Below are 27,942 nucleotides of genomic sequence, written 5' to 3' on the forward strand. Positions count from 1 at the left end.
ATGCCTTACCTCTACTGGGCCCCAGGGCCTCAGAAGCCCCCCGCCCCCAAGGATGCCCGCATCACCCACTCTTCGGGCCAGAGCTTGGAGGAGCTGAGGCAGGCGTGTCTGCAGAAGGGCGTTCTGTTTGAGGATGCAGACTTCCCAGCCAACAGCTCCTCTACAGCGAGAGGCCCCAGCTCCCCTTCGCGTGGAAAAGGCCGGGGGTGATCGCTGCCAGGGCGGGTGGGCAACAGACAGGGGGTGCACAGCTCAGCAGCCCAGGAGGGTGCATCAAGGAAAGGATGGCCTGGGAGGCGTGGGCTATGCACAAACTGGACTTAGGCACATCTCCTGAGACCCCTAGAAGGTATGTGGTTTGAAGGCAGGAATGATGCTCGGAGGACAACTGGCTGCTCTGGGTGGTGGCCAGGGTGTCTGGCTGCACACGGCCCCCGGCTCCATGATTCCCCACCGAGGCCTGGGACTCAGGATCAGAGAGGGTCTTGTCATAGGTGGTGAGTGGAAGTCAAAGCTTTATCCGGAAGTGTCAGGTGACATGTCCCCCCAGAGCCCAAGGGCAAACACGCAGAATCAGGTGGGAGGCTGTTCCCCACAGATCCCTTGCGCTAACGCTGAGACAGTGCGCCCGAGGTGCTCAGGGGCTTCTGGCCAGAGCCTAGGATGCTTAGAGTGGACAGAAACTCACTCAGCGAGTGCTCAGGACCTGTGCGATGGACAGAAGGCATGTGAAGCAGGGCTTCTCTCCCCAAACCACCTCCCTTCCTGGAGGGCAGCCACCATCTGTGTCCCCGCAGGCCCCCTGCCACCAGCAGTCTGGAGGTGATGGTCCCACGTGGCACCAGCTGGTGCCTGGAACCAGTAATCAATATTTGCCATGCTGGATTAGTCAGGGCTCGACCTCTGACCGGGCGCCGGCTGGCTCTCCTTCCGCCAGGGAGGGTGCTGGTCTGGGAACGGCTCCTGTGGGGACAGGACGCTGTGGGCAAGGCTAAGGGTGCCGGACCTAAAGGGGAGACCCTGAGTGCTGGTGCCACCCTGCCGCTAACGTGACCCCTGACCGTGGTCCCAGGCCTCAGTCTCCCCACCTGTAAGGTGGGAACAATAACGACCAACGTAGGTCCCACGTCCGACACACAGAAGTTGCTCAACAAGTGACGGCTGTTGTTCTGACTGCGGCTGCTGTTACTGCAACAGCTCTGAATCTCATCTCACCATGAGCACCACATCGACCTCACCATCTCCCTACATTCAAATAATGTCGATATTGTAAATATATAACATGTCTCCTTTAAACAGACAAACAAACAAACACGAAAACCTCCGGCCTCTTCAGGGCCTGGCCCAAAGCACACATAAGCTGTTATTTACACAGTGGTAAGCTCTTTTTTTAAAATTAATTAATTAATTAATCTATTTATTTATTTTGGCCGCACTGGGTCTTAGTCGCGGCACACGGGATATTCGTTGCAGCACGCGGGCTCCTTAGTTGCGGCATGCATGCAGGATCTAGTTCCCTGAGTGTAGAGTCTTACCCACTGGACACCAGGGAAGTCCCACGCAGCCGTTAGCTCTTTATTGCTATTTCCCGTTGTAGACCGTGTGTGTGTGTGTGTGTGTGTGTGTGTGCGTGTGAGTGTGCATCTATATGCCATGCCGCCCTGATTCAGGTGTAAGCCGCTTCTGGTTGTCTGGTATTTTCCTGTCTGACAAGGCTATCATGGAATGGCTCAACCTTTCTTCTGAGAAATTCCAGTCACTTCCTTTCCTCCTAACTGGTCTCCCTACTTCCAGCTGTAGCCCGTCAGGCCCCCCCTACTGCCGCCAGGGGCCTTGCCACCCCCTGCTCAGCGCCCTCAGTGGGCTCAGCATTAGCCAGGAGTGAGGCCCAGGCTCCCACACAGTCCCTGTCCCCAGGCTGCCCTGTGCCCGCCGCCCCTCCCTGCAGTCGGACCCTCCCATCGGGACGCCCTGTCCATCTGGGAGGCCCTTCTCCGCGTGGGGAATTCGGGCTCTTGCTCGGGGGCCTCGCCCACCAAGCCATCTTGGCCCCCTGAAGCACGGTCGGCCGCCCTGTTTCAGCACTCGTGCTGTTTTAATGTAATGACCTGCCTGTGTCCCTCCTCGGCGCCCAAGTCTTCTGAGACGCAGGCCCTCATTCATCCCATACCCCACTGCACTCTCCGCTTCCAGCACCTTCTGTCACCTTCTAAACAATGCTATCAGCCAACTGTTACTATGACCGGCCAACGCTGACCGTTCCAGGATTATCTCATTTAATTTCAAACAGGCCTAAGAGCTGGGCATCGTCATTATCCCCATTCTACTGAAGGAGACGCTAGAGCCTGATGGTTGACGTGCACACGCAGTACATGACAGAGCCAGGCACCTCCCCAGGCGCTGCCCCAGAGCATCGGCCACTGGTGTGACTGGAACCCAGCGTCGTCAGCCCCGTCCAGGAGGGGCCCACCCTCCAGCCTACATGGTCATCCCCTGGCTTCAGGTGTCATTCTGGAGCCTACGGCTCACCTTCTCTTTGCCAAAGTTGAAATTGCTCCACGATAAGAGCGTGATATGCACAGGCCAGGCTGGAGACTGCCTTTGTCCCCTCCTGGAACAAGGGCCCCCGTGACCGCCAAGGGATTCCAGTGTCCCAGACCTCAGCTCTGGGAGGTGCTCACCTTACATTGACGTCTGCTCAGTGCTGTCCTGAATGATGGGCGAGGCTCCCACCCAAAGGCCTGACACCTGGGGCCCCTCCACGCTCCGCTTTGATGTATCACAACTGGGCAGCTGTCCTTCCTGCATTCACTTTCAGAATCCGTCCTACCCTTTGCTTGGTCTGCGGCTGCGTTCACCCACTCTGTCTTCATTCCCAGAAACACACTCTGCGTGTCTCCTACTCAGGGAGGGCAGGGGCTTTGCATCCCATCTTACACACATCTCTGACATCAGCGGCAAGGACCCGGGTGGGGATTGAGGTTGCTCTGGCAGGACAGAGCGCAGGGTCCCCGGGATGGGGTCAGCCAGGGCAGCAGGGCCATGGGAAGGGTCGCGGCATCCCTCTGGGGGCCTCCATGGCTCGGGCACTGTCTGCCTTTCTCCTCGGCCCTCACGCGCTGCGTGTCCCAGCAACGACTGCCCGGCCATCCGGTGGGAACGTGGGGCGGGCGCTCTGCCAGCACCACCTTTTTGGCAAACACAGCTCTGCTTGGGGGCCGGGGAGTGGTGCACGAGAGCAACCAGAGCCAGGAAAGTCATGGGACGTCCGGGGGTGCCGGAGAGGCACCTCGTCCCCCCGGGAGCCCAGGGCAAGGAGGCACCGAGGGGGAACCTGGGCCTGGGGTTGGGGTAAGGAGGGGAGGTCACCCAGGGGTGAGCCCTCCCCAGGCCTCGTGGGGAGGGCTGTGGATCTGCGGGGGCATCTCCCGGCCTGATGGGGACACAGCCAGGGTGCAGTGCAGCCGAGGGCCTGCCTTCTGTGCCTGTAGCCCGAGCCCCTCAACTCACAAGCGCCTCGGCTTCCCTTCGCCCCCCGACTTCCTGCCTGCCTGCTCCCATCTGCTGTCTTCCATGCAATTCCCTCCTGACTCTCAGGCCTCCTGAAGGCCCCGGTCCCCCCTCGAGCCTGGGCTGACGGCCCCTGGCAGCCTGCGTGCACCACGGCACGTGGCTGAGACCTCGCTGCACAGTGGGGCTCCCTTTGGGGCTGCCCTCCCCCCAGAGGCCACTGCGCTCCAGGTACCCCTTCCCCCACCCCGTGCCCCCTTCTGCCTCGACGGCCCTGGGCACACGGCCGGGATCTGCGCACAGCCGTGGATCGTAGGGCCCAGCCTCTCCAGCCTTGTTAGAAATGCCGCTTTTCCCTTCTTAAATTAAATACTTAATAGAGAAAAGTCTGTGTGTTTGGCTGAGCCCCTAACGAGGTACAAGGTGAACCGTACAGGCCCTGAAAGCAAACATTCTTGGATGCTCGGTCCCAAGTCCTCCAGGGAAACCACCTGCTGGTGCCCAGGCCGGCCTCCCTCCCTGGGTCCCCAAGCCACAGTTTGGGGTCACCTCAGGTCTGTGGAGACCCCTCTGATCCTCCCTTCACAGAACGGTGGTTTCAGGTAAGCCTCGTCCTCAAGCCCCCAGACAGCATTTCTCACGAACAAACACACCTCTGGGGCCCACACACATATGCAGGACTCCCAGGCATAAGCGCCACACACGGGGGTGCACATGGGGCACACGCATGGGCTCATGCACTCCACATGCCTACACACGTCACATATTCAGCAGAGGAGGCACCCACACCTGTCAGCACACGTGCACGTGGCACATGGGCGTCCGACGCTCCCACACAGCGCCCCTTCACACACGCACGCACAGAGCCCTGTGACCAGAACAGGGCTGCACCGACTCATGGCAGCGCTGGACAGACAGAGGCATCCGTCACACGTAACAATCTCACCAGCTTATATCTGATGGCTGATTGGCATTGGCTTGCTGAGAATTTCTGAGTTTTCTCTTTTCTGTATTTTTCTCCCTCAATGCACAGTTTGATGCAATTTGATAAAATTCTCCTGGACAGAAACAACCAGCTGCAAGACAAGAGCTGGGAGGCGGTGGCACCTGCAGGGGCAGTTGGTGGAGCTGGTGAGGCGGGCAAGGCCGCATAAGTTGTGGAGGGGTGGACAGCAGGGAGGGGAGGAAGGGCCTTCACGCCCACAGCCCATCGTGGGCCAGGGGGCTCAGCGTCTGGCCCGGGGCTGGGCAGCGCTCTGCCAACCTTCAGACTCCATTTTACATGCGCTGCTGCTCATGCAGGCCCTGGAGCAACTCCCCTGGGAGGGCCTGGGGGCCGTGCAACAGGGCTCTGGGGACTCCTGGGGTGCCCTTGCGGGCAGGGGCTCCAATACAGATTCTATCGCCAGCCAAAATGTCCCATCTGGAGGAGGGGGGTATATGTCTCACGTGACAGATAAGAACACAGCCTGGAGAAGTCAGATGGCCGGCCTGACCCGCCGGTCGGGGAGGGCTGCTGCTGGGGCCACTCTCACTTCCCTGGTTTGCGCCTTCCCACATGCAAACGCCCTTGGGCGCTGAGGTCAGGGAGAGAGATAGAACATGGGGGCGGGGGGGATCCTCAGGACAAGGCAGGGCGTGGGCACAAAGGAACTGCCCCTCACCTGCAGCTGCCCTTGCTGCTGTCATACTCAGCATCTCTGGTTTCCTCAGAGCTCCAAGGAAACCTCATTCCTGCTTCCCACGTTCTTCCACATCCCCAGCAGGGGCGAGCCCCGGGACGTGGTTCTTGGTTAGAAAAGGTAGAAAAACTCTGGCTGAGGGGCGCCACCTGGTGGTAGTCCTTGTTCCCTGCAGCCGTTGCCAGGCTTTCTTGCCGCCCTCACAGGCTGAACGGGAGCTACGAGGCTCTGAAGGGGGGCAGCACCATCGAGGCCAGGGAGGACTTCACCGGGGGCGTGGCAGAGACCTTCACAACCAAGGAGGCTCCCGGGAACTTCTCTGAGATTCTAGACAAGGCCTTGAAGAGGGGCTCTCTGGTGGGCTGCTCCATTGATGTAAGTCGCTGGCTGGACATATCCCAGGCACTGTTCTAGGCTCAGATGCCAGGCTGCCCACGGAAGAGGCATACATGGCAGGGGGGCGGGGGTAATGCCTATTTATTTAAATTAAAACAAACGTTTGTGTTTAATGGTTTTCGAGTTGCAGAGGTAAGACGTCCTTGCTGTATCAGGTGGAAGAATCCTGAGATGATGGACAGGGCAAAACTCTGTCTCCCTCCCCCGTCCACGACAGGATGCCTGTTGGGTGCCCGTCACACCTCTGTCCTCACTCGTGCAACAGGCACGCGCGTATATGCACAGACTTGGGGGCGGTGTTTACTGAATGGAATCTTACTATACACTTTCCTGAAACTTGTCTCTTTCACTTCATAGATCATGAAAAAATATATCCATGGATAGAAACTGAACAGCATTTTTTCTAATTTCTTTATGCATACAAACACACGCATGTAATTTTACCTCATCTATTTTTTGAAGCCTATTCAACTTTTCTATTTCCTCTAGGATTAACCTGGGGAATTTATCCTTTGTTGGTAAATTTCCTCTACTTTTTCAAGTTTGTGACATAGAATTGCATGTCATATGGTTATATGCTTCTTACTGCCTCTTTGGTGTCTGTTCCTTGCTATTGCTACATGGTGGGAAAGGTCAGGTTTTTCTGTTTGGGGCAAGAATGTAAACTCTTCTGTGAAGTCCAAGCAGAGAATGAGGGACCTCCCCCCCTGGGAAGAGGCTGGGAATTGCTGGATGTCACTGCTAACCACTTAGGGGGGTTCCCGTGCACCCATTTTATATGCCCACTCACAGGGCCCTCACCTGAGGGGGCAGGAGGGACTGGGCCAGACACAGAGGTGTGTCTGGCCAGTTGGGGAAGGTTTGACATAGATACTGCTCCTTTTTTGTTTTAGATCAGAAATGCTGCAGAATCTGAAGCCCAGACACCTTTTGGTCTCATTAGGGGTCATGCCTACACAGTGATGGGCGTTGATCAGGTTGGTGACAGGGACTCCTGTTGACAGGGTATGGGGACAGACTTCGTAAACCTATATAGCGCATTGCAGTTTAAACTGCACTTTCGGACATGACAGAGGATGTCTCATCCAAAGAAGAAAGGCTGGAACTCAAAACAGCAAACATGAGAGAGAGAGAGAGAGAGAGAGAGAGAGAGAGAGAGAGAGAGAGAGACCTGTGAGGCTGGCACAGTATAAACTCGGTCAGAAGCTGTGAGAACCTGGTCTTTGTTTTTTCTGTTCTTTTCTTCCCTGATTCCACATCAGTCCTGTCATAGTCATGGTTCTCCAGAGAAAGAGAGCCCATACGCTAAATCTGTATATGAAGAGACTTAGTAGTCGGAATTGCTCACCTGATTATAGAGGCTGAGAAACCCTGCATTCCACAAGCTGGAGCCAGTGGTGTAGTTCCAGTCCAAGCCCAAGAGCCTAAGAACCAGGAGAATCATAAGTCCCAGCCCAAGAGCAGAGAAGGACAAAAGTCCCAGCTCAGCATTCAGGCAGAGAGGGCAAATTCTCCCTTCCTTTGCCTTTTTGTTCGTTTTGGACCTTCAGCTGATTAGATGGGGCCACGCACAATGGGGGAGGCCATCTGCTGTACTCAGTCTACCAGTTCAGATGCCCACCTCACCCAGAAACACCTTCACAGACACAACCAGAATAATGCATAACCAAACATCTAGGCACGTCATGGCCCAGTCAAGTTGACACATAAAATTAACCATCACAAGTCCTATTCTCTGCAGCTGTAGTTCAGGGTGGAACTAATCCCCAGGGCGGGGAGGGGGCGCACCCAGACCCCACATGGCACCACTGTGACTTGCGGTGAGTGCTTTGTTTGGAGGAGTGCACGGGAAAGAGGAGGGGAGAAAGTGAGATGAGAGAGGAAGATGAGAAGCAGAGGGTGGCGCCCTTGCAGGGTCAAGTTCAGTGAAGTCCAAAGCATTTCCCTCCGTGACCCCCTTGGGTGAATCTCAAACCCAGTCGGTAGGGGACCTGGGCACCTCCGGTCTCCTCCAGTGGCTGCCATGTTTTGAGCGACATGCTCCAAATGAGTGGGGGGCACGGGGTGCAAAGGGAGCCTGTCCCTCCCCCTCAGCGGGCGGCATGAGCAGCGTGCCCAAGAGGGAGATGCAGCTGGACTCTTTGGAGTGTTATCTCCCTCCTCGCCCCTCCCTGTCTACACACGCCTTCCAGTCACTCACTTGAGCAGGCCTGTGATTCCTGATGTCAGATCTTCTAAATGTTATTCCAAGTGATGGCAGAAACCTTCCCATCGTATGACACTCTGTTCACTTGCGTTTGCTTCCTCTCCACCTGTAAGGAATTCACCTCCCCACACATTTCAATGAATGAACCTCTTTCATGGCGAACTTGGACTCTGGAGAGGTCATACTAACTTAAATGATTTTGCACGTAAAAAGAGCAAATTTATGCCAAAGGTATGAGGATAAAGTGTTCTGAGAACTAAAATTCCTGGATCATTGACGAATCGAAGTCTTTTACTCTCACCCTTCCACCCCCAAAACCTCTCTTGGTGCTCTTTCCTGCTCTGGGCAGAGCCTGAGGGCTGAGTCCTCTTTCTGTACTGGCTCAAGGGCTCTCAGTGTGGCAGCAGAGACCCTCATGTGACACCTGAAAGGGGGAGAAGATCGGATTTAGAAGACTTAGAAGCGGGTTTTTGTTTATTGCGGTTGTTTAAACTCCCAGCATGTGCTTAGATTCTGATCATCTGTGAGTCAGATGATAAGGATGAAGAAAACTCAGTGTTAGACCAACTGACTGCTGGATGCTGAAGATACACGATAAATAAGACTTGGCCTCTGCCTCTGGAGGGTTCCAGTCTAGAGAGATAACTCACTCGTTTGAAGATTCCTGTGGACTCACTTCTTGTTCATTACAATTCCACTTTGTTTCCCAGATGCGATATAACCATTCTGGGGTGATTAATATAACATCGTGTTCAATAGGAATGAGGGAATTTTGAGGGCTAGTTAACAACTGATGAGTTTTGACATGTTCTTAGTGTGTCAACAGGCTTTCAGAAAAGCCAGCCTCAGCTGGAGAGAACCCACCCTGGAGCTCACAGATGGATTTAGCATCTCACATTTCTCTGACGCTTTTCCCTTTTAGGTAAACTTCTGAGGCCAGAAAATAGAGCTCATCAGAGTCCGGAACCCTTGGGGGCAAGTTGAGTGGACTGGGTCCTGGAGCGACAGGTCAATCCCCGCCCCATCCTTCTGACCTATCCCCACCTCCCTACAGTTCACGGGGTACGAGGCTGGCTTGTGCACGTGTGAAGAGGGGGCAGCCTGACTACAGTTCTCTCCTGGCTCCTGTTCAGGGAGGGTCCTGTCCTGCCTCTGGACCTTACTTCTGCCCTCGGGCCCTCCATGCTCTCAAACTTGAAGACACACGGTGCTCTTTACCTTTCACATAGTTGTATTATGTCAGTGGCTGTATTACCTCCCATGGGAACTTTAAATCCCACGATATGGTGAAGGCTTCATCCCAGTGACGAAGAGCTCGTGTGTGTTTGTGTGTGTGTGTGTGTGTGTGTGTGTTGGGTGCAGGTGGGGTGGCAATGAGTACTTTAGGTGTGAGAATCCCTGAAACATTGCCAAGCAGGTCGCTAAAGTGTTCTCTCTCGTGGTCACTGACCATTGGCCAGAGGCCCAGTGGTCCACAGTGAGACAGAGGAAGCGGAGCAGGAAATTCATCCATCACAGGGCAGCCACCTGGGCTATTTATACGGCCCCTGATTATAAAGAGAGGGGCTGCCTGTCTTGTATGTGTCCCCTTCTCGTTCCCCGGGGAACAGCCTAGGTGACTGGGATGGGGGCTGTTCTAGCTCAGGCAGGGCCCCCTAACCTGTCCCCACTCCTGCCCACCCACAGCTTGGGGGGCTCCAGGGAGCCTGGTAGCGAGTCTCGAGCTTCAGAAAAACTGAGCAGTGTTTGTCCTCGGCTCCCACAGAGGCACCAACCCCCAGCCGTCGGTGTGCTGGGGGCTTCATTAAGCAGACTCCACAGCCCGGGCCTGCCTGTCAGCCCCATCGCCGGGCTTGTGCCGCCGTCCCTGCCGTCCGCTGGGCTTCTGTCTCCTCAGACCCATCAAAGGAGGGAAGAGATCAGCCTCCCTCTCCAGTCAGAAATGGAGAGAAAGAGATAAACCCACATTAATGAGACTGCTTCCTACGGTGAATAGATTTTGAGTCTGTCAGTTCAGGGAACGCGGTGTGTAAAATGGCCGAACACTTTTTCCCCCTCCTGGGAAACACGCAGAGGGAGAAATAAAGGAAGTGCATTTTCACTGGCTCGAGGCTGGACACCAGCTTGCCTTCTGATCCCACCCAGCCTCGGGGTGATGGGAAGCTGGTCCACAAGCCAGTCCCTGACCCTGACCCTGACCCTGCCTGCTGTGAGAACAGGGCTGAAAGGGCTGCTTACTCCCCCAGGCCCATGAGGTGTCTGGGGAGGGCCACTTAAAAGATATCGGCCCTGGGTACTGCTCTTCCCCGGACCGGAGAGATGTTCTACCTGAGTTCTCCCCGCCCCCATCCAAGACAAGGTCTACAGGGTGTAGGGGAGGTAGACACATCACTTACAGCACCGCAGTGGTGGTGACTCAATTTGAACTATTTAGAGGTGGTCATGGGGGTCACAGAAACTCCGTGGTCCTGGAGGTGGAACTCCTGAGTTTGCAGGACAATGGGCGCCGTGCACCTGAGCCTTCTTGCCCATAGGCGGGCACGTCTACCTGGCAGAAGCCCACCGGGCTTCCTAGCACGGTCTTGTAAAGAAGGTACTTGGTAGGTTTAATGTCAAGCACGGGTGAACATGAGGTATTATCACCATTCTTCAAAGTGTCAGCTTGTAAACCAAGAGCAGAGGTAGAGGGAGTGTTCCAGGTCCCACATCTCAGCCCGCTGTGGCTGCTGGCTGGGCCCCTTCTGCCGCCCTCTTCATGTTCAACTCCCTGTGACGGCCCCAGGAGAATCTTCCGTGGAGGAGGGTCCAGTGGTCCTGAGGGCCTTTTTGCATCAGCTGCACTTGGAGATGTACTTTCCCACCAGCCTTTCCCCCTCTGGCACATTTCCAGGGCCCCGATCGGGATCAGTTCCCCACATTATGTGTACCCTGGTTCCTAGGGAGGGGCAGGTCCACCCCAAGGCCAGTGTCGTTCCCATTGCTGTCCATGACCTTGTACCTAACGCTGGCTTTGTTCACCCCTAGTTCTTCTGAGTGACATTCCGTTGGCCCAGCCAAGCAAAAGCACCTGTGCCACACTGCTCTGGATGATGGGGAGTCCTGGTACAGTGCTTGTCTCTGTTTTCCTTTCTGTATTAACTCCATCACAGGTGTGAGCATGTCTCACTGCCCTTAGGTGTAAGAAACACTGTATTTCTTCTTCTATTTTCTTTTATTTTATTGGTAAATCAAATCCATTTGTCTCAAAATCCAGGTTGGCAGAGAATGTAATGTCACGTTTGGGGGACTCACACTATCTACAGGTTTAAGAGGCCCAGGGGAGTTAGTGCAATCCAGAAAACATGGGGCTGAACCTCTGGTCTCCGGCCCAACCTCCTTCCTCTGAGCACTCCATCATCCCCGATTGCACGTGAATTCGAAGACAAGCAGCCCTGACGCTTACAGGTACACTCCCTCCGTGACCAGCTTGGTCACAGGGACCCTTGAAAGCTTCTATCTGAGAGCATCTAAAAATACAGACCTAAGTGGGAAGGAAACATTCCTAACCTGGAGTTTCCACAGGGCTGAATCTCTGTTTAACTGAAAACTTTAATGGGCCTTCATCTCTGGAGGCTTTTTTCAATCTTATTTCTTCCTGTCGGGTCCAGAAAGAGTTGGTGCATCCAGCCCTGCAAGACCACAAATTCTTTTTTTTTTTTTTAAGAAATACATACTTTAAAATTTTTTTTTATTTTTGGCTGCGTTGGGTCTTAATTGCAGCATGAGGGATCTTTCTTTGTGACACGCGGGCTCTTCTGTGGCACGTGGGCTTAGATGCCCCGCGACACGTGGAATCGTAGTTCCCCAACCAGGGATCAAACCCACATCCCCTGCGTTGGAAGGAGGATTCTTAGCCACTGGACCACCAGGGAAGTCCCAAGGCCACAATTTCTGAATTTCTAGCTCTCTTCCTTTTCATGTGCTCAAACCAGTCCATGCTAGCCTGAACTCATCTCTTTTTTATGACACCTTATTAAATACAACATGCAAAAACTAATTAATATTCCAGTTTCTTCCCTTCTTTTCCCCTCGAGCGCAGCATCAGTAAGCATTTGTTCTGGCTTCAGTATATTTACATATTTTACAGACAACAACTGTGACAAGTATTTTTGCCCTTAATAACACGGATATCTATTTTCCAGCTCCAATAGTCCCTTGCACCTTCCTGCCCAGCTGCTAAGCTAGCATCACATATTTTAGATTCCGTTATGGTGGTTCCACACTTCCAGTGACTCCAGGTATCACCAGCTGCCATAACAAATAGACTCAAAATGTATAGACTCAAATGCAATCAAGTGTATTTCTCACTCACTGTAACCATCCAGGAAGACATTCCTATGCTGTGCGTGGCCCTCTCCATGCAGCGATTAGGGACTCAAGCTCCTTCCTTCGTGTGGCTCTACCATCCCCTGGAGACACAGTCACCTGAAGGAAGCCAGCAGAAGAGGGGGGGAAAAAAACCTTTGGAGAAGATATCCCCAATTCCTAAAAGCCTTGACCCAGAGTTAAGACATGCCACCATTTTCATCCTCCACTCGCTGGAAGGCCCCGCCTGGTGAATGAGCTTGGTGTCCTGCTAGCCATCTGTCTCAGGAGCCATGAGTTCATAAGTAGAAGAAGTTTGTGGAAAACATACAGGGTGTTTGAGAGATTGACAAGCTGTTGAACTGGACATTAGACACACATTGACCTTGAATTTTGAGTACTGTGCAGGGTTGATGAGTTACATGAAGAGAGCAAACCAGAAGAAAGGTGAGGTCTGGAATTCGGATTCTCCCACGAATTGCCGAATAAGAGCAGCAGGTGGGAACAGAGTTTGAGAGGCTACCTGAAGTCAAGCTAGTGGAAGGAAAGTCAGGCCCAGAAGGAAGGAGAAACAGGGCAGAGGAAATGAGGAAACCCAGCAAAGGGAGTGCCCTGTGCATGGCCCACGGTCCAGCCCTGCACCACGACCACCCTTCCAGAAGGAGCTGCGCCCGACACCTGGGACTGAAACTGGCCCGGGCAATGCGTGACACTAAACCTGTCAGCACTCTGAATCTGGAGCCTTTCCTCTGGGAATCTTGACACTAAAGCCTTTCCAATCTCTTTCCACTTTTATCTTTCACCGCCCCTCCTCCCAGGACATACTCCCCAAACTTTCCCCTCTCTCATTTATGAGCTCCTCTCCGTCACTGAATCATTTTCGTTCGCAGTACAGTGCTGTCATTTTGCTTACTTCAAAGGACAAAAGTTTCTCCTGACCCACTGAAACCACCAAGCCTTTTCTCTCCTCTTCGCTACACAGAACTCACCAGTGGGCTTCCCTGGTGGCGCAGTGGTTGAGAATCTGCCTGCCAATGCAGGGGACACGGGTTCGAGCCCTGGTCTGGGAGGATCCCATATGCCGCGGAGCACCTAGGCCCGTGAGCCACAACTACTGAGCCTGCGCGTCTGGAGCCTGTGCTCCGCAACAAGAGAGGCCGCGATAGTGAGAGACCTGAGCATGGCGATGAAGAGTGGCCCCCGCTTGCCGCAACTAGAGAAAGCCCTCACACAGAAACGAAGACCCAACACAGCCAAAAATAAATAAATTAATTAACTTAAAAAAAGAAAAACTTAAAAAAAAAAAAAACCTCACCAGTTCCTCTCCACCCTCCCTCTCCTGACTACCCTCAGCTGTGGCATGTACGCCACCATCCACTGAATCTGCCCTTGCCAAGGACACAGCCCGGACTCTCACTTTGCTAAATCTGACCGACTTGATCTGTCAGCAGCATTTGACATAGTTGCCACTGTGCTCTCTGCATCCCAGATGCTACCTGGGCTCTTTCTCAGCGCCCCGTCCCAGTCCCTCCCCAACCCCCTAACCTGTTAGCACTGAAGGGCTCCAGGGCTCAGTCCATGGACCCCGTCCTTGCTATCTGCTCCCCGTATTTAGGGCATCTCATCCTGTCTCAGGAGTTTAAAGACTGTCTTCACACTGATAACTCCCAGGTCCTTTCCCCTGAATTCCAGATCCACACACTCACCTGCCCGCTAAATCTCCCCTTGAACTACAATTTGCTTGACTGTGACAAGATCTTTTAAGGTCATAGCTGAGTCTGTGCAAATCCTCCCCCCAAAAAAATAAAAAATACCAAATGTATGAAACCTCAGTTATGTGTGAGCATGGGCTGATTAGTCACTAACTCTCTAATCGACATCTCAGTTAACATCTCCCAAACTTGCTTCAACACCCCCCCATCTCTCTCCTTCCAGTTGCTCAAACCAAAACCTTGATTCCTCTCCTCTCCTTCCCCACATCCAATCCGTCAACAGGTCCTGTAAGATCTACCTTCAGAATGTGTCTCAAATCTGATGCCCACTCACCACCTCCCGCCTACCAGCCTGGACCGACCAGCCTCATTTCTTCCCTGGACGATGGCGCTAACTTCCTCGCTGGTGGCGTCTGTGCCCCTGAAATCTGTTCTCAGCACAGCAGCGCAGGGTCCCATCCCTGATCCGTGTAACACCTTCCAAGGGCTCTCCATCTTGTCCAGGTCAAAAGCCTTATGGTGACCAACCTGACCCACTGTTATCTTTGGATGTTATCATTTGCTGGCACCTTGGGCCACATCATTGGCCTTCCTGGTGTTCTGTGAGCACATGAGGAAGGTATCTGTGTCAGGACCTTGCTCTCTACCTGCCTGGAGCTCACAGAGAGCCACCTTTCCCGTCCCCCATGCCTCAGGCCTCCACACCTGATCAGAGAGGCCTCCCTGTTTAAAATAGCCCCAGGCCCGCAGTCTCACCCCTCACCCTAGTCTAACTTCCTTGTAGCACTTACCTATATTCAACCTGTATTTTTGCCTGTTTAAACTTTTTTCGCCTCTACGTTTTGGTGTGCATTTTCCACCTTCTCGCACCTGAGGTCTCCCTGCTCCTTGAGGAAGCAGCCGGCCCTTGTAGCTGTTTGTTAGATGCGTGAACGAACGGAGAGCCCACGTCATCACCATCACCCCCCCACGTGCTGCACCCCCACTTTGTTGCAGGATGGCATTCAGAGACTTCCAGGCCCACGTTGACAAAGTAGAGGTCTGTAACCTCACTTCTGATGCCCTGGAGGAGGGTGCTGTCCGCAGGTGCGAGGTGACGGTCCGTCAGGGAAGCTAGGTGCGGGGCTTCACAGCTGGTGGCTGCCGCAACTTCCTGGGTAGGTAGCCCGCCTGTCACTCTCTCTGTCATTCCCAAGTGTCCAGTCCACTTGCTGGACATTGGTGGATCAGGGCCAGGACCCTCGGGAAAGAGTAGAGGTCGACAGCAGGATTTCAGGGGTGACCAGGAAAAGAGGGCTACAAAGATTGAACAGGAAGTTAGATAAGAATTGCTCAGGGAAATGCCCATGTTTTACCACTTAAGTTATTTTCCGTTATAAGTAATAGAAAGCATAGCTCACACTGCTTTATTAATAAAAAGGATGTATTTTCCTCTGTAATTGGAAAGTTCAGAGGAGAAGGAGGGCATCAGGCCTGGTTCTGTCAGCCCGTTTGTTTGCGATAGTCTGTCCTGCCCTCTTCCCTCTGTTGACTTCTTACTCTGTCTGGTTTTCTTCATAGTCACAGTAGGGCTGCCAGCAGCATCCTGACCTCTCACTCACACGCACGGCAAGAGCTTCTAATGGTCATTCCACAAAAGGCCTCAACGTCCCTCTAATTGGGAGCTCCTGGAGCTGAGATTGCCTGGTGAATGCTACGGCTTATTGGCTTTGTTCCAATTCTCCGTGGCAAAAGGGACTAGCCCAGATTACTCAGAGCTCACCCTTGGAGCTGGGGGTGAGGTCCATCCTGCTCCAATTGTGCAACCACTAAGCGGATGCTGGGGGACGACCACAAGGGCGCTGCACTCTCCTTTAAACGCCAAGTGGAAAAATAAGATGGTGCACACTGTAGCTGACTAGCCCCAGAAGAATGTCTTTAAAAAGCTGTGTGGGAAACGGTTGGAAAGAGGGTGGAAATGGAAGAGGGGACACTTTGCGTTCTCACGGGAGATTACAGAAAGGAGGGCAAGAGGGGGTCAGGACAGAAAGGGAAGAACTGTTTTCTCAGGTTTGGGAAATACAACCAACTAGTGAATATATAACCAAAAAGAAGCAGACTCACAGATATAGAGAACAAACTAGCAGTTACCAGAGAGGAGAGGGAAGCAGGGGTGGGGGAAATAGGAGGTACAAACTATAGGGTGTAAGACAGGCTACAAAGATGTATTGTACAACACAGAATATAGCCAACATTCTGTAATAACTGCAAATGGAAAATAACCTTTAAAATTGTATAAATATAAAAAAAAATTTTAAATAACATATACAACTCAAAGGATGTTAGCATGTTCATAGAGTTGTGCACCCATCACCACAATCAATTTTCGTTTGATTCAGAGCATTTCATCACTCCAAAAAGAAACCACGTACCAGTAGCATTTATTACCCTCCCCCGATCCCCCAGCCCCTGGCAAGCATTCATCCATTTTCTGTCTCCATAGATTTGCCTGTTCCGGACTTTTCGTATAAAAGGAATCATATAAAATGTGGTCCTCTTTGGCTGACTTCTTTCACTTAGCATGACATCTTCTAGGTCCATCCATGTTGTAACATGTCAGGACTCCTTCACTTCTTTTTATGGCTGGATAATATCCCATTGTCTGAATATACCAGGTAGGGTTTATCCATTCATCCATCGATGGACACTTGGGTTGTTACCGCTTTTTCGTTATTATGAATAATGCTGCTATGAACATTCATGTACAAGCTTTTATGTGGTCATGTGTTTTCATTTCTCTGGGGTAAATAGCTAAGACAGTTGCTGGGTTAAATAGTAACTCTACATTTGCTTCTTAAGAAGCTGCTTATTTTCTAAAGCGATTTCTGTACCTTTTCACAAGCAGTATGTGAGGGTTCAAATTTCTCCAGTAATTTTAAACCCTGTCTCCTAAACTTAATTTTTATGAGCATTTCCCCAGAAATGATCTTAAGAATCAAAGCAGGATTCTTAAGGATTGTGTAATAATCCATCATGTGGACATAACCTAACTGTTGTCCATACCCTTCCATTGGTCATTTGTATCATTTCTAAGTTTTTGCCATTACAAGTAACCTGATGATAAAAATCTTAACTTATAATTCTTTGCTTGGGACCCTTGAAACTCGGCTAAAGAGTGGAAGGCTATCCCCATTTTTAAAGCTTTTAAAGCTTTTTTTATATTTTGCAAATGTTCCTCCCCAAAGGCCATGTTCTACTCTCACCAGCATCTTAAGAGAGACTACATCACCACCCTCACCAACCCGGATCTAACCACCCTACTGGACTTTCAGCTGATGGAAATAGGTTTATCTTATCAGGAGTCAACTGAATTCTGCTTTCTTGTGTGATTTCAGAAACGGACATCAAATTCAAGAAGTTAAGCCTGACTTCCTGTAAAAACATCATTTCTCTAATGGACATATCCTTCCAAATATGCAGGCAGAAATAGAAGTTAAGTGTTTTTCTCTAATGTAGACTTCCCTAGAATGTGGAGAGTGTTCTTCACAGAGAATAACCAAAGCCTGGGAGACACTGGTGCTAGAACTGGAACAAAATCAAGAGGCACAGGGGACTTCCCTGGTGGCGCTGTGGTTAAGAATCCGCCTGCCAATACAGGGAACATGGGTTCGAGCTCTGGTCCGGGAAGATCCCACCTGCCGCGGAGCATCTGAGCCCGTGCGCCACAATTACTGAGCCTGCGCTCTAGAGCTCGCGGGCCACAACTACTGAGCCCACATACCGCAACTACTGAAGCCCGTACACCTAGAGCCCATGTTCCACAACAAGGGAAGCCACTGCAATGAGAAGCCCGCGCACCACAAGGAAGAGTAGCCCCTGCTCGCCGCAACTAGAGAAAGCCCGCGCGCAGAAATGAAGACCTAGTGCAGCCAAAAATTTTTTAAAAAAAGAGGCACAGACTGGCCAGTGGGGGGAATGTTTGTGAAGGGACTTGGGGATCTTTTTGCCACTTTGGGGTGCTGTCCAGGACAATGAAGAGTTTTTCATATGTGTGTTTTCAACCTTTCTTTTGCCATCCCCCCTCACCCTTGCCATGCCCCCTCTTTAGAGATTCATGGCTTAATAATTAACCCCCCTCCCTCAGAGCCCTGAGTCTGTGTCACACATGTCACCCATGCCATCCCATCGCCCTCCTCCCCTGCAGCTCCAGGAGCCTTGGGGTGATATGACGCTCACGTCTTCCTTTCTTCCTTAATTCGCTTGCACAGACCAGTGGCAATGGGAAGCCAGCCTTTGGTGAATTCAGAGTGTTCTGGGACAAGCTGAAGAAGTGGACAGTATGTAACCCAGCCAGTGTGTGGCTGCTAGGGGACTGTACAAGCCTAGAGCAGAAGAGGATTTTATTTTATTTTATTTTTAAATATTTATTTATTTATTTTGGCTGAACCATGCCTCAGTTGAGGCATACATGCGAGATCCAGTTCCCCGACCAGAGATAGAACCCAGGCCCCCTGCATTGGGAGCACAGAGTCTTAGCCACTGGGCCACCAGGGGAGTCCCAGAAGGGGATTTTAAAGGTCCAGGTGCTGCCGACCAGAGGGTTTGTGTTTGAAAAGGTGGAACGGAGGAAATCAAGATGGAATTCCCATATTTACTTCCCATACTTATGGGAGTACCGCAGGGCTTCCACCCAATATGAAAGGAAAATAAAGGGACCCACACTTTTGGAGACCCTAAGCCTACCATTGCCCCGTCTGCCTGGTGAGGAGTCTCTCCCCCGCATGGACCCCATTACTGCCATCAAAGGAGGCTGAGCGGGGGCTTCTGCGTGCTCACATTCTCAGAGCCTCTGCTCTCTCCCAACAGAAACTTTTCCTTCAGTTTGATGCTGACAAATCCGGCACCATGTCCTCCTACGAGGTGCGGACCGCCCTGAAAGCCATAGGTAAAGGAAAGCCTGGGCCGCCAGGCGAAAGCTATCTGCGTGCCGGGTGCTGTCTGTGGCAGCCACTCACCTCTCGCGGCCCACGGAGGGGGCTGGACTTTGACCAGCATCGATGCTTCTTAAGGGCAGGGCCCAGCCTCAAATTCAGGACTTGATCACTCTCATCAGGGATCTTTAAAGTGTAGCCACTGAGGCTGAACTCAGCCTGACCCCTGATGGCCTCAGCCTCTGGCCAATTTTCTGGCCAAGCAGAGTTATATGCGACTCTGGTGGCAAGCTCCCAAGCCTTTAATTTCTGCTTTCAGATGGCAATTAACACAGAGAGGAAGAGCATGTCCATCCCATGGTTTGGGGTCAGGTTTGGGGTGCACAGAGTTCGTGTACCCCTCTGCCACGGAGGCCCCGTCTCTGGCTTTGTCACCAGTTGACTGAATCCAAACCAATGATTCCATTGTCGTTTATACCCATTTCCTGCACGAGGGATGGGCTCCGGGTGACATTCCTAACCCTCTGGCAGCCCCTGCCAGGGCAGTCTGAGTCTCTGGGGCTCAGCTGTCCTTTGCATAGGGCGGCCACTGCAGCCTACACCCTGCCAGGCCACAAGGCATTTCTCACAAAGCAGGCTTCACACACATACCCCTGGGCCCGGCCAAAGCCTGGAATCTGGTTCCCTTCCAGTTAAAATAAACATCGGGAAACACTGTCAGCTTCATGGTCTGATAATGGGACAAAATCAGGACCAGCTTGGGTCCTGTGTGATGGCAAAGAAAGAAAATTAATTATAAATGTGGAGAGTGCCACAGAGGAGAAGGGTGATCTTCTTAGGGTCTGGGGACCTGGTTTCTAGGGCAGAAGGACAGAGCAGGGGGAAAAGGGAGCCCTTCAGAGAGGGAGGTGTGGCCACGTCTTTCTTTTCCCGGCTCGGGGAGGGGGAGGGAATCCACCCTCACCCTGCCCTCTTCCTGCCCCATCCAGAGCAGACGCCAAGATTCTGGGTGTTTCCCCGAGCCAGCTCCACTGTGCAGGCTCCAGAAACCATGTCCTGCCTCTGGACTGGCCCCCTCTCGGTCTGGAATCGGGAACGAGGACACAGGAAGACCCTGGGCAGGCTTCTAAGCAATACCTTGAACATTTCCTGGAAAGGGAGCGTGCAGGCTGAAATGAAAGAGGGCAACGCTGGTTAGAAATCAAAGCCTTAAGTGTTGAATCTATAAGGAGCATTACCTTCTCTAAACCCCTCATTCGACCAACGAGCAAAGAGGTCGAATGAGCAAAGAGAAGGAAGCAAAGCGCCCAGGCCCAGGTTCTCGCTCCATCGTGGGCGTGTGTGAACGAGCCTAGCATGGGGTCTTTCACTGAGGGCAGCGGCATAACTCGGTCTCCAGAACCCCCAACACCTCTGGGTTAAAATGCCCATGAGAAACAGACACTTACTGCGGGTGTCCTGGCTGGAATCCCCCCAGGGCCAGCAGGAGCTGGAAGTGGAACCCTAGAACCAGAGGGTAGCACCGGGCTTGGGGCTTAAACACTGTCCAGCATCAGGTTCTGCCAAGCGAGACTTCCTGAAAGGTCAGCAAGACCCTATGGGTGATGTGAGGTCAAAGTCAAGACCCTGAACTTGGCGAACTCAGAAGGTTCACCAAGTGACACTGGGTTCACCAGCGTCCCCCCGACAGAAGCGCACTGTCTTACTGCATCGGAGCCAAGGGCGCCGTGTGGACACTGGCTCCCTTCCTTGGTGCAGCCCTGGGCTGACTGGTGCTCCCGAAGGCGCACCCCATGGGGCTCACCCAGGGCGGCCATGCCTCCTCCTCTCTCCGCAGCCTTCCAGCTCAGCACTCCCCTCCTGCAGCTGATTGTTCTCAGGTACGCAGACCAGGAGCTCCAACTGGGCTTCCATGACTTCCTCAACTGCCTGGTACGGCTGGAGACTGCAAGCCGTAAGTGTCGAGGGGGGCTGCATGTTCCTGAGCCCAGGGAGAGCACACCTCCCTCCATCACCTTCCAGGAGCATGTAAGGGGCAACCTGCTGAGAACTGCAGCAAAGGTGGGCTGAGCCACACGCCCCACCATCTGTGTGCCGTGTGCGGCCAGCCGAGGGGCGGGTGTGCACGTCTTCTCTGCAGTGCACCTGGTACCGTCACCCTCCTTCCATTCCCAGTGTCTTTGTGGGAGGGTAACTGGGTGGGGATGGGGCTCCTGCCGCGAATCAGAAGAAAGGTCAGATCCCATCACAGGGCACAGAATCGGGAGTCTCTCTCTCTCTACCTCTGTTCCCCGCCCTCCTTCCCTCTCCATCCCTCTGTGTTTACAAAAGCCCTAGACACTGACCTGATTGTCTCACAGAAGATCTGTTAGTCCAAGAAGAGAGAGAGAGAGAGATTACGTGCAGGTGGTCCTTAGCGTTTGCAGTTCATAGCCACCCACCCCTCACTGGGTAGTCACGCAGTTGAAGCTGAACGAAGCACATCCAGAACCTGTGACTCAACACCAGGGTGACTGCTGTGCAGGTGTCCCCCCGGATGCCCACGCTCTGGGGTCACCATCTTGAATCTTAATAATTTTTAAAAATATTTATTTATTTATTCATTTATTTTGACTGTACCGGGTCTTAGTTGCGGCATGCAGAATATTTAGTTGCAGTGTGCAGACTTCTTAGTTGCAACATGCATGCGGGATCTAGTTCCCTGACCAGGGATCAAACCCAGGACCCCTACACTGGGAGCATGGAGTCTTACCCACTGGACCACCAGGGAAGTCCCTTGAATCTTAATAATTTTTTTTAGAGTTTTTTTTGTTGTTGTTGTTGTTTTTAATTTATTTTTGGCTGCATTGGGTCTTTGTTGCTACACACGGGCTTTCTCTAGTTGTGGCGAGCAGGGCCTACTCTTCGTTGCGGTGCGCGGGCTTCTAATTGCAGTGGCTTCTCTTGTTTCAGAGCATGGGCTCTAGGTGTGCGGGCTTCAGTAGTTGTGGCAGGCGGGCTTCAGTAGTTGTGGCTTGCGGGCTCTAGAGCGTAGGCTCAGTAGTTGTGGCGCACAGGCTTAGTTGCTCTGCGGCATGTGGGATCTTCCTGGACCAGGGCTCGAACCCATGTCCCCTGCATTGGCAGGTGGATTCTTAACCACTGCACCACCAGGGAAGCCCCTTAATAATTTTTTAACAAGGGGTCCCACAACAAATTATGGAGCCAGTACTGCTTGGCACTTTCTAAAGTATGTTTACTGGGTGACTTCCAGGCACTGGCTAAACAAAGGCAAAGTCTGTGCTCCTTGGTTCCACGGTGGGGAACTTCCACTGCTTCTTTCAGGACACTTAGAACACATGGAATTACTCATCTGAAGCTTGTCTCCACCAGACTCTAAGCCCCAAGAGAGCCGTACTGAGTGGACAAACAAGGTACACGTGATGACTGATGGGGATGATGGTCTGAGACAGGCGGGCAGGTCCTGCAGGGCCTGGCTGGTGACATCAGGGCCCAGGCTTTCTCTGGGTGTGAGTGGGAGCTAACGAGAGGTGCATTGTAGAAACAGCCTCTTCAAAGGCGGTCGCTTATTAGACTTACAGGGCAGTCAGAGCTGACCTCGAGATAGTGAGATTTGGTAGCTTCTCCTCTCTCAACTGCCCTTTTCCTTTCTGAATCCCCTCAGGCCCAGTCCTTTCCTGCAGGGGGTTCTCAGCTTGTTCTTATAATTGAGGAATCCTAAGGAGAAGGCACTCAAAACTGAACATCACTGGTCAGTTTAGCTAAAAGTATATCAATATTATTTATCTTTTCTAAGAACCAACATTTCATTTCCTTGATTTTCTCTCTGTTCTTCAGTTTTCTAGGATCCTTATGTTAGATTCACCATCTGGAGAACTTTAAAAATCCCAAAGCTAGGGCTTTATCCCAGGCTGATTTTAACTTTTTATTCTAGAAATTTTTGTTCATACACCTAAGTATAAAGTGGGATACGGAGGGTGGGAGGGAGGCAGGAAGACACAAGAGGGAAGAGATATGGGAACATATGTATATGTAAAACTGATTCACTTTGTTATAAAGCAGAAACTAACACACCATTGTAAAGCAATTATACACCAACAAAGATGTTTAAAAAAACAAAACAAAACAAAACAAAAGAATAATAACCGGTCCCTGTGTGCCCTCCACCAGTGCCTCTTAAACCCTGCCCCATGACAGTCCCCAGGAGAGCATCCAAAACTGTTAATGATCAGGCTACACAGACCAATTAAATTAGAATCTAGGGGGTGGCAACACAGCAGCATCTTTATAAAAATTTCCCATTGGTTCGAGCGCCTTCTACCCAGCCTCACTTGTCATCTTGCTCATCTTTTCCATATGACCCCCACTAAAGCATACTGTTTCTCCTGAGTTATTTAATAACAGATCTCAGAAATTTGGTCCTTTTGTCTGTAAACATCCCTATCAGAGAGACTTCTTTTTAACATAATCATCATGCCATTTGCACCCTCACAAAATTCTCAGTGAGTCCTCAACATCATCTAAGACCCGGTCCACACTGAGATTCCCCAGGTCTCCTCAGGACCTACTCACTGCATGTGGCTGCTGGGTTCTGTCTCTTTTGTTCTGTGGCAGCCCCTCCTACTTCTTGGTGTATTTTAAAGCTCCCCGGGTGATGCTCAAGTAAAGCCAGTGTGGACTGGTTCCACCACCTGGACTAAGATGGGGAGACTGAGACCAGGAGAGGACAGTAACTGTCTCGGGTTATTCAACGTGGCAGATGGGCTCTCTCTTCTACCCCAGCTCTGCCTACGGGTGGGACCACCCAGTGCTCACCTTCTCAAAAGGGACGTGTAGAGACTGAACAGCTTTCAAGACTCATGTAAACCTTTATGTACACGTGATTTTTTTCCTCTGGGGAGAAGGTCTGTGGATTGCAAGGGCTCTGTAGCCCCCAACAGTTAAGATAGGGGAGATATTTCAGGTCCACGAGCTGGCCGGCTGACCCACATACAGTAAATGAAGAGACCCACTCCTCAATGCTCAGGCCACCGGCTTCTGCCATCACAGGAATTCCAGAGGCTCCCCCAGTTGAGAGACACCCCGCTCAGGGGGCCTGAGTCTGGCCGCTGCCCTAGAAGATGCTCACCTCTTAGCAACAGATGGAACGGCTTCTCCACCAGCCTCTCGGAAGGCCCCTCGGCCATGGGAAAATAGCTAAGCCTGTTGAAGGAACTTCTCCACAATGATACCTTTCTTGTGTCTCTCCCATCAGGGATGTTCCAGACCCTCAGCATGAAGAACAAGGAGTTCATTCATCTCAACATAAACGAGGTATGACCCAGCCAGGGCTAGGCAGAGCCCACAATCCATAATGCTTGCTGAATGCATGATCACATGGGAGGGTCCACATCTAGCCTCAGGGTAATAATTAATAATAATAATATTGCTAATAGTTGTGAGGCAGTATTCATGTAGCAGTCAGTAGAAGCCTACAGTAGCCCTTTGAGCTAAGGACTAATAGTATCCCCATTTTGCGGAGGTGGAAACTGAGGCATAGAGAGATTAATCCCCTGGAAGAGTGAGCGAGCAAACCCTGCCCTCTTGTCCTGTCCTCCTTCTGCCACATGGGCTCCTCGGCCCCCTGCCCTCTGCCTTCCAAAGTTCACTTCTTCTTGTTCATGTCATTGCCCTGTGGGTCTCGAGATTCTTGGGGGGTGTGAGTGTGTGTGTGTGTTTATGCGCATGCACACACACCTCAAAGACCCTGAGGAATACACAACTTTTACCTGTTGCAGGGACTGCTCACAGCAAAAATGATGGAGGGGAGAGAATGGGTCAGTTCTGGAGGCTTGGATGAGGGGTCCCAGGAGTGGATAGCCCTCCCCCACCGCCCAGAGTGTGGTCTGTGGGCCAGCGGCATGGCCGTCACCTCGGGGAGCTTGTGAGAAATGCAGAGTACCACACAGTGATCACAGTCAACAGTACGGTGTCATAAACTTCAAAGCTGCTAAGAGACGAGATCTGAATTGTCCTGACTGCAAAAAAGAAATGACGATGTGATATGATAGAGGCACTAGCTGACGCCACGGTGGTGATCATCTTACAACATATCAATGGATCAAATCAATGCATTTACACCTTATACTTACACAATGTTATGTGTCAATTATATCTCAATAAAAGAAATCAACAAAATAAAAGCAAAAAAAGAAATCCAGAGTACCAGGCTCCACCCCAGACCCAGTGGATCAGCTCTCATTTTAGCAGGATACACAGTAATTCCTAAACCCACTAAAGTTTGAGAGCGCTGGTTAGACACTCTTCTGCCCAAAGGTGCGGCAGGGGGGACTACAGGACACTTTCCTTCAGCCGTTCCGTAATTTTTATTTCCCTTTTTTTCCATTCTCTCCCTGTGCTTTCTGTCCAGCTCTGCTTTCCCTTGAACCTAAGGGCGGAAAAGCTAGGCAGCCTGTGTCTCCTCCATCTCTGAGCTCTGTCTTCTCCCCACACGTTTCCATGCTCACACTGCACACATCGGCTCACTTCCAAATTCAGTAGTAACTTTGGATGTGGGTACCATTTTATTGACTATTCCAAGACAAAGAGTTGGATGACGGTGTGTATTAGACAAGGGATGGAACTGTCAGTCTCTGTGCCTCAGTTTCACCTTTTGCAGAAAGAGATCTAGGCCTTAATCTTACACCAGAAGTTTGGTTTCTAGTAATATCATGTAACTTAGCAGTTTATTATGTTGACTCATCACTAATTTTCTCATGTGGGTCTCCGATTCCTGGGTACATTATAATTTCACCAAGAATAGAAACTGGACATTTTTCTTTTCTAGTGTTCTCTTTCACCTTTAGCACATACAACACATTCAATAAATGTAACTCCTCTGATTGATAATGTATAAAACACCCCAAGGATGCCAAAGAAAGACATACATACTCAACATAGTCCCTTATAAAAACAAGACAGACCCCTATACCCATCTTTATTTCTCATTTACCTCAAGGTTTTGCCACCAATAAGTGTGAAGAATGTGTGGGAGTTGCCATGTGTCCATGGTGCAGGGGAAGCGTGAGCGGGTTTTGCATTCGATAGCTCTTAGCTGGTCAAAGGCCCCGAAGTACCAGAAACATGGAAGGAAGCATTGCATTGCTTCAAGTTCTAGGTGTCACTTCCAGCCCAAGTGTCCACAGGTGTGGGGTCTGGAATGAGCTCTGTGTCCCCATTTCCTCTTCCTCAATAGGCCAAGTCATTTTGTTGGAAGTGCTTGCGTTTGCCCCATACTTACCACCCTCCGAGACAACAGGAAAAATCTTTGAGTTCTCCCCCTCTCCTTCTCCCTTTAAACCTGCCGTCCTCAACTCTGGCTGGAAGTTAGAATCATCTGGGGAGATTTTAAAGCCTCAACGGCCTGGTCACATCCCAGACCAATTAAATCCAGATCTTTGGGGGTGGGACCCAAGCATCAGTATTTTAGAGATTCCCCTGGTGAGCCCAGTGTGTGGCCAAGTTGAGAGCCACCTTCCTAAATCCACCCCCTCCGGACCCCAGGAAACCATTCTAGCCTTCCTCTGCCTTGAGTTGGCCTCACCGGCAGTTACTCTGCCAAAAGTAACTTCCTCCATCCAATTGCTTTCCACAGTCCTGGCCTCGTCATGTGCCGTGCCCAGGAAGGAGGGCAGAGAGGAGAGAAAAAAACCATCCCATACAATCATGTTCCCCAAAGTCACCTGGTCGTGATAAGAAAGCTGGTGGAAAGGAGGAGGTGGATGGCTTCCGGAGAGAGGAGCAGAGGGGAGGCCCACCCACCTCTCCACCGGCTCACCTGTAAAAAGCCCAGGCACCGAGGCTGCTTCCCTTTCCTGCAGCCCTTCTCTGACGGAGGGTCACGTCTGTCCTCAGCGTCCCCGTCAAAGAGGAAAAGGCGCTTATTTTATACCGCCTGGCCCAAGGTGCCTCAAGGTGTCTCTTCGACAGGGAGAAAGCACATTTCTCTCTCTCTCACTACCCGCACTTGGCTTGAGCTCACTCAGAAAAGGCTCAGGACCTCTGGAAAACTTAAAATGCTGAAAATTAATTAATTTTTAAAAATGTTTCTTGTTGAAGTAGAAGTCCATGTTTGCAGCACAGTGATCAGGTGGTGGAGCTCCTGTGGCACAAACGTACTGGGGCTGGAAGGGAAATGAAGGAATGACCATTCTCTCTTTCTTTCTCTTTTTATTCCCAGTTCATCATCCTGACAATGAACATTTGAGGCTTCCCTGGCAGGGATGCACTTTGTCCAGCTGAATCTTGGTTTGGACCATGAACTTCAGTACGTCCCCAGGTGTAGAGCCATCATGCCCGGAGCCCTCTCCCCTTCCACTGTCCAACCCTCTCATCCCCCGCACCCCACCCTTCTGATCTCGGAAGAATGAAATGGACTCAGTATGATCTCTGATTTTGTGCTCCTTCTTTGTAAAATCACTGCACTGAGATGGTTGATGCCAGCACCTGTGCCTTACAAACAGGTTTAGGCATCACCAGCAATTCCTCCCCTGACTTTCCCCACCTCCTTCCATTACTAATTCTTCAAAGTGCAACTCAGTGCACAAACCCTGGCCTCTGTGTAGCTTCGATCATTGTTCTCAAACATCCTCTATGGGACAATGCTTTTGTAAATGTGTATGGGGCTTGAGAAGACAAGGAAAGGGTGTGAGGTCATAATTAAGCATTTTTCTGCATCGTAGGCATGTTTCCTTATTGGGGAGAACATCGGGGAATTCCGGATGCTTACTGGTAAGAGTAGAACAACCTCCTCCAAGAACTGGTAACTAAGACAGCCTCTGTCCAGTCCAGACATTCTTTGTGTCCAAACCTTTGGAGTCAGAAAAGCCAAATGCAATGCTGTTTCTTCTCAGGGAATCCAGATTCAGGTCAGAGTTGATCTCATTCATCTCCCCCATGATGAGGGAGGATAGAGTGAAGCCTCTCTCTAGCTCCCCTAACACTGAACTAGAAAATCCCACCAAATTGGAATAATGGAAAGACCATGATAAGATATTGGCTCAATAAATGCTAGGTCTCATTTTCTTATTAACACACTTGTGGCAGATGAGGTGGAATGGAGGGGTGAGCAGAGAGGAAAGGAAGGAGAGTGGTTGGGATGAAGATCCAGTTAGGATGGAGCTTCATCGGAACCCTATCCCTGG

General features: G+C 51.5%; 1 protein-coding gene across 1 annotated transcript; it reads left to right on the forward strand.

Annotated features, from left to right (window-relative positions):
* CAPN9 (calpain 9) lies at positions 1-27,005 on the forward strand. The gene is given in 19 exon segments (XM_060096681.1): positions 1-157; positions 160-225; positions 938-1,049; positions 1,795-1,859; positions 1,949-2,092; positions 3,206-3,351; positions 3,628-3,822; positions 4,099-4,112; positions 5,399-5,567; positions 6,482-6,565; positions 8,717-8,802; positions 10,819-10,896; positions 14,847-15,007; positions 17,225-17,291; positions 18,100-18,166; positions 18,696-18,774; positions 20,598-20,714; positions 24,015-24,073; positions 26,979-27,005. Coding segments are annotated over 19 exon segments (1,893 nt in total).
* The last annotated feature ends 937 nt before the right edge of the window (positions 27,006-27,942 follow it).

This window comes from Mesoplodon densirostris, chromosome 1, assembly GCF_025265405.1.
Source record: "Mesoplodon densirostris isolate mMesDen1 chromosome 1, mMesDen1 primary haplotype, whole genome shotgun sequence".
In the NCBI taxonomy this organism is placed as follows: domain Eukaryota; kingdom Metazoa; phylum Chordata; class Mammalia; order Artiodactyla; family Ziphiidae; genus Mesoplodon; species Mesoplodon densirostris.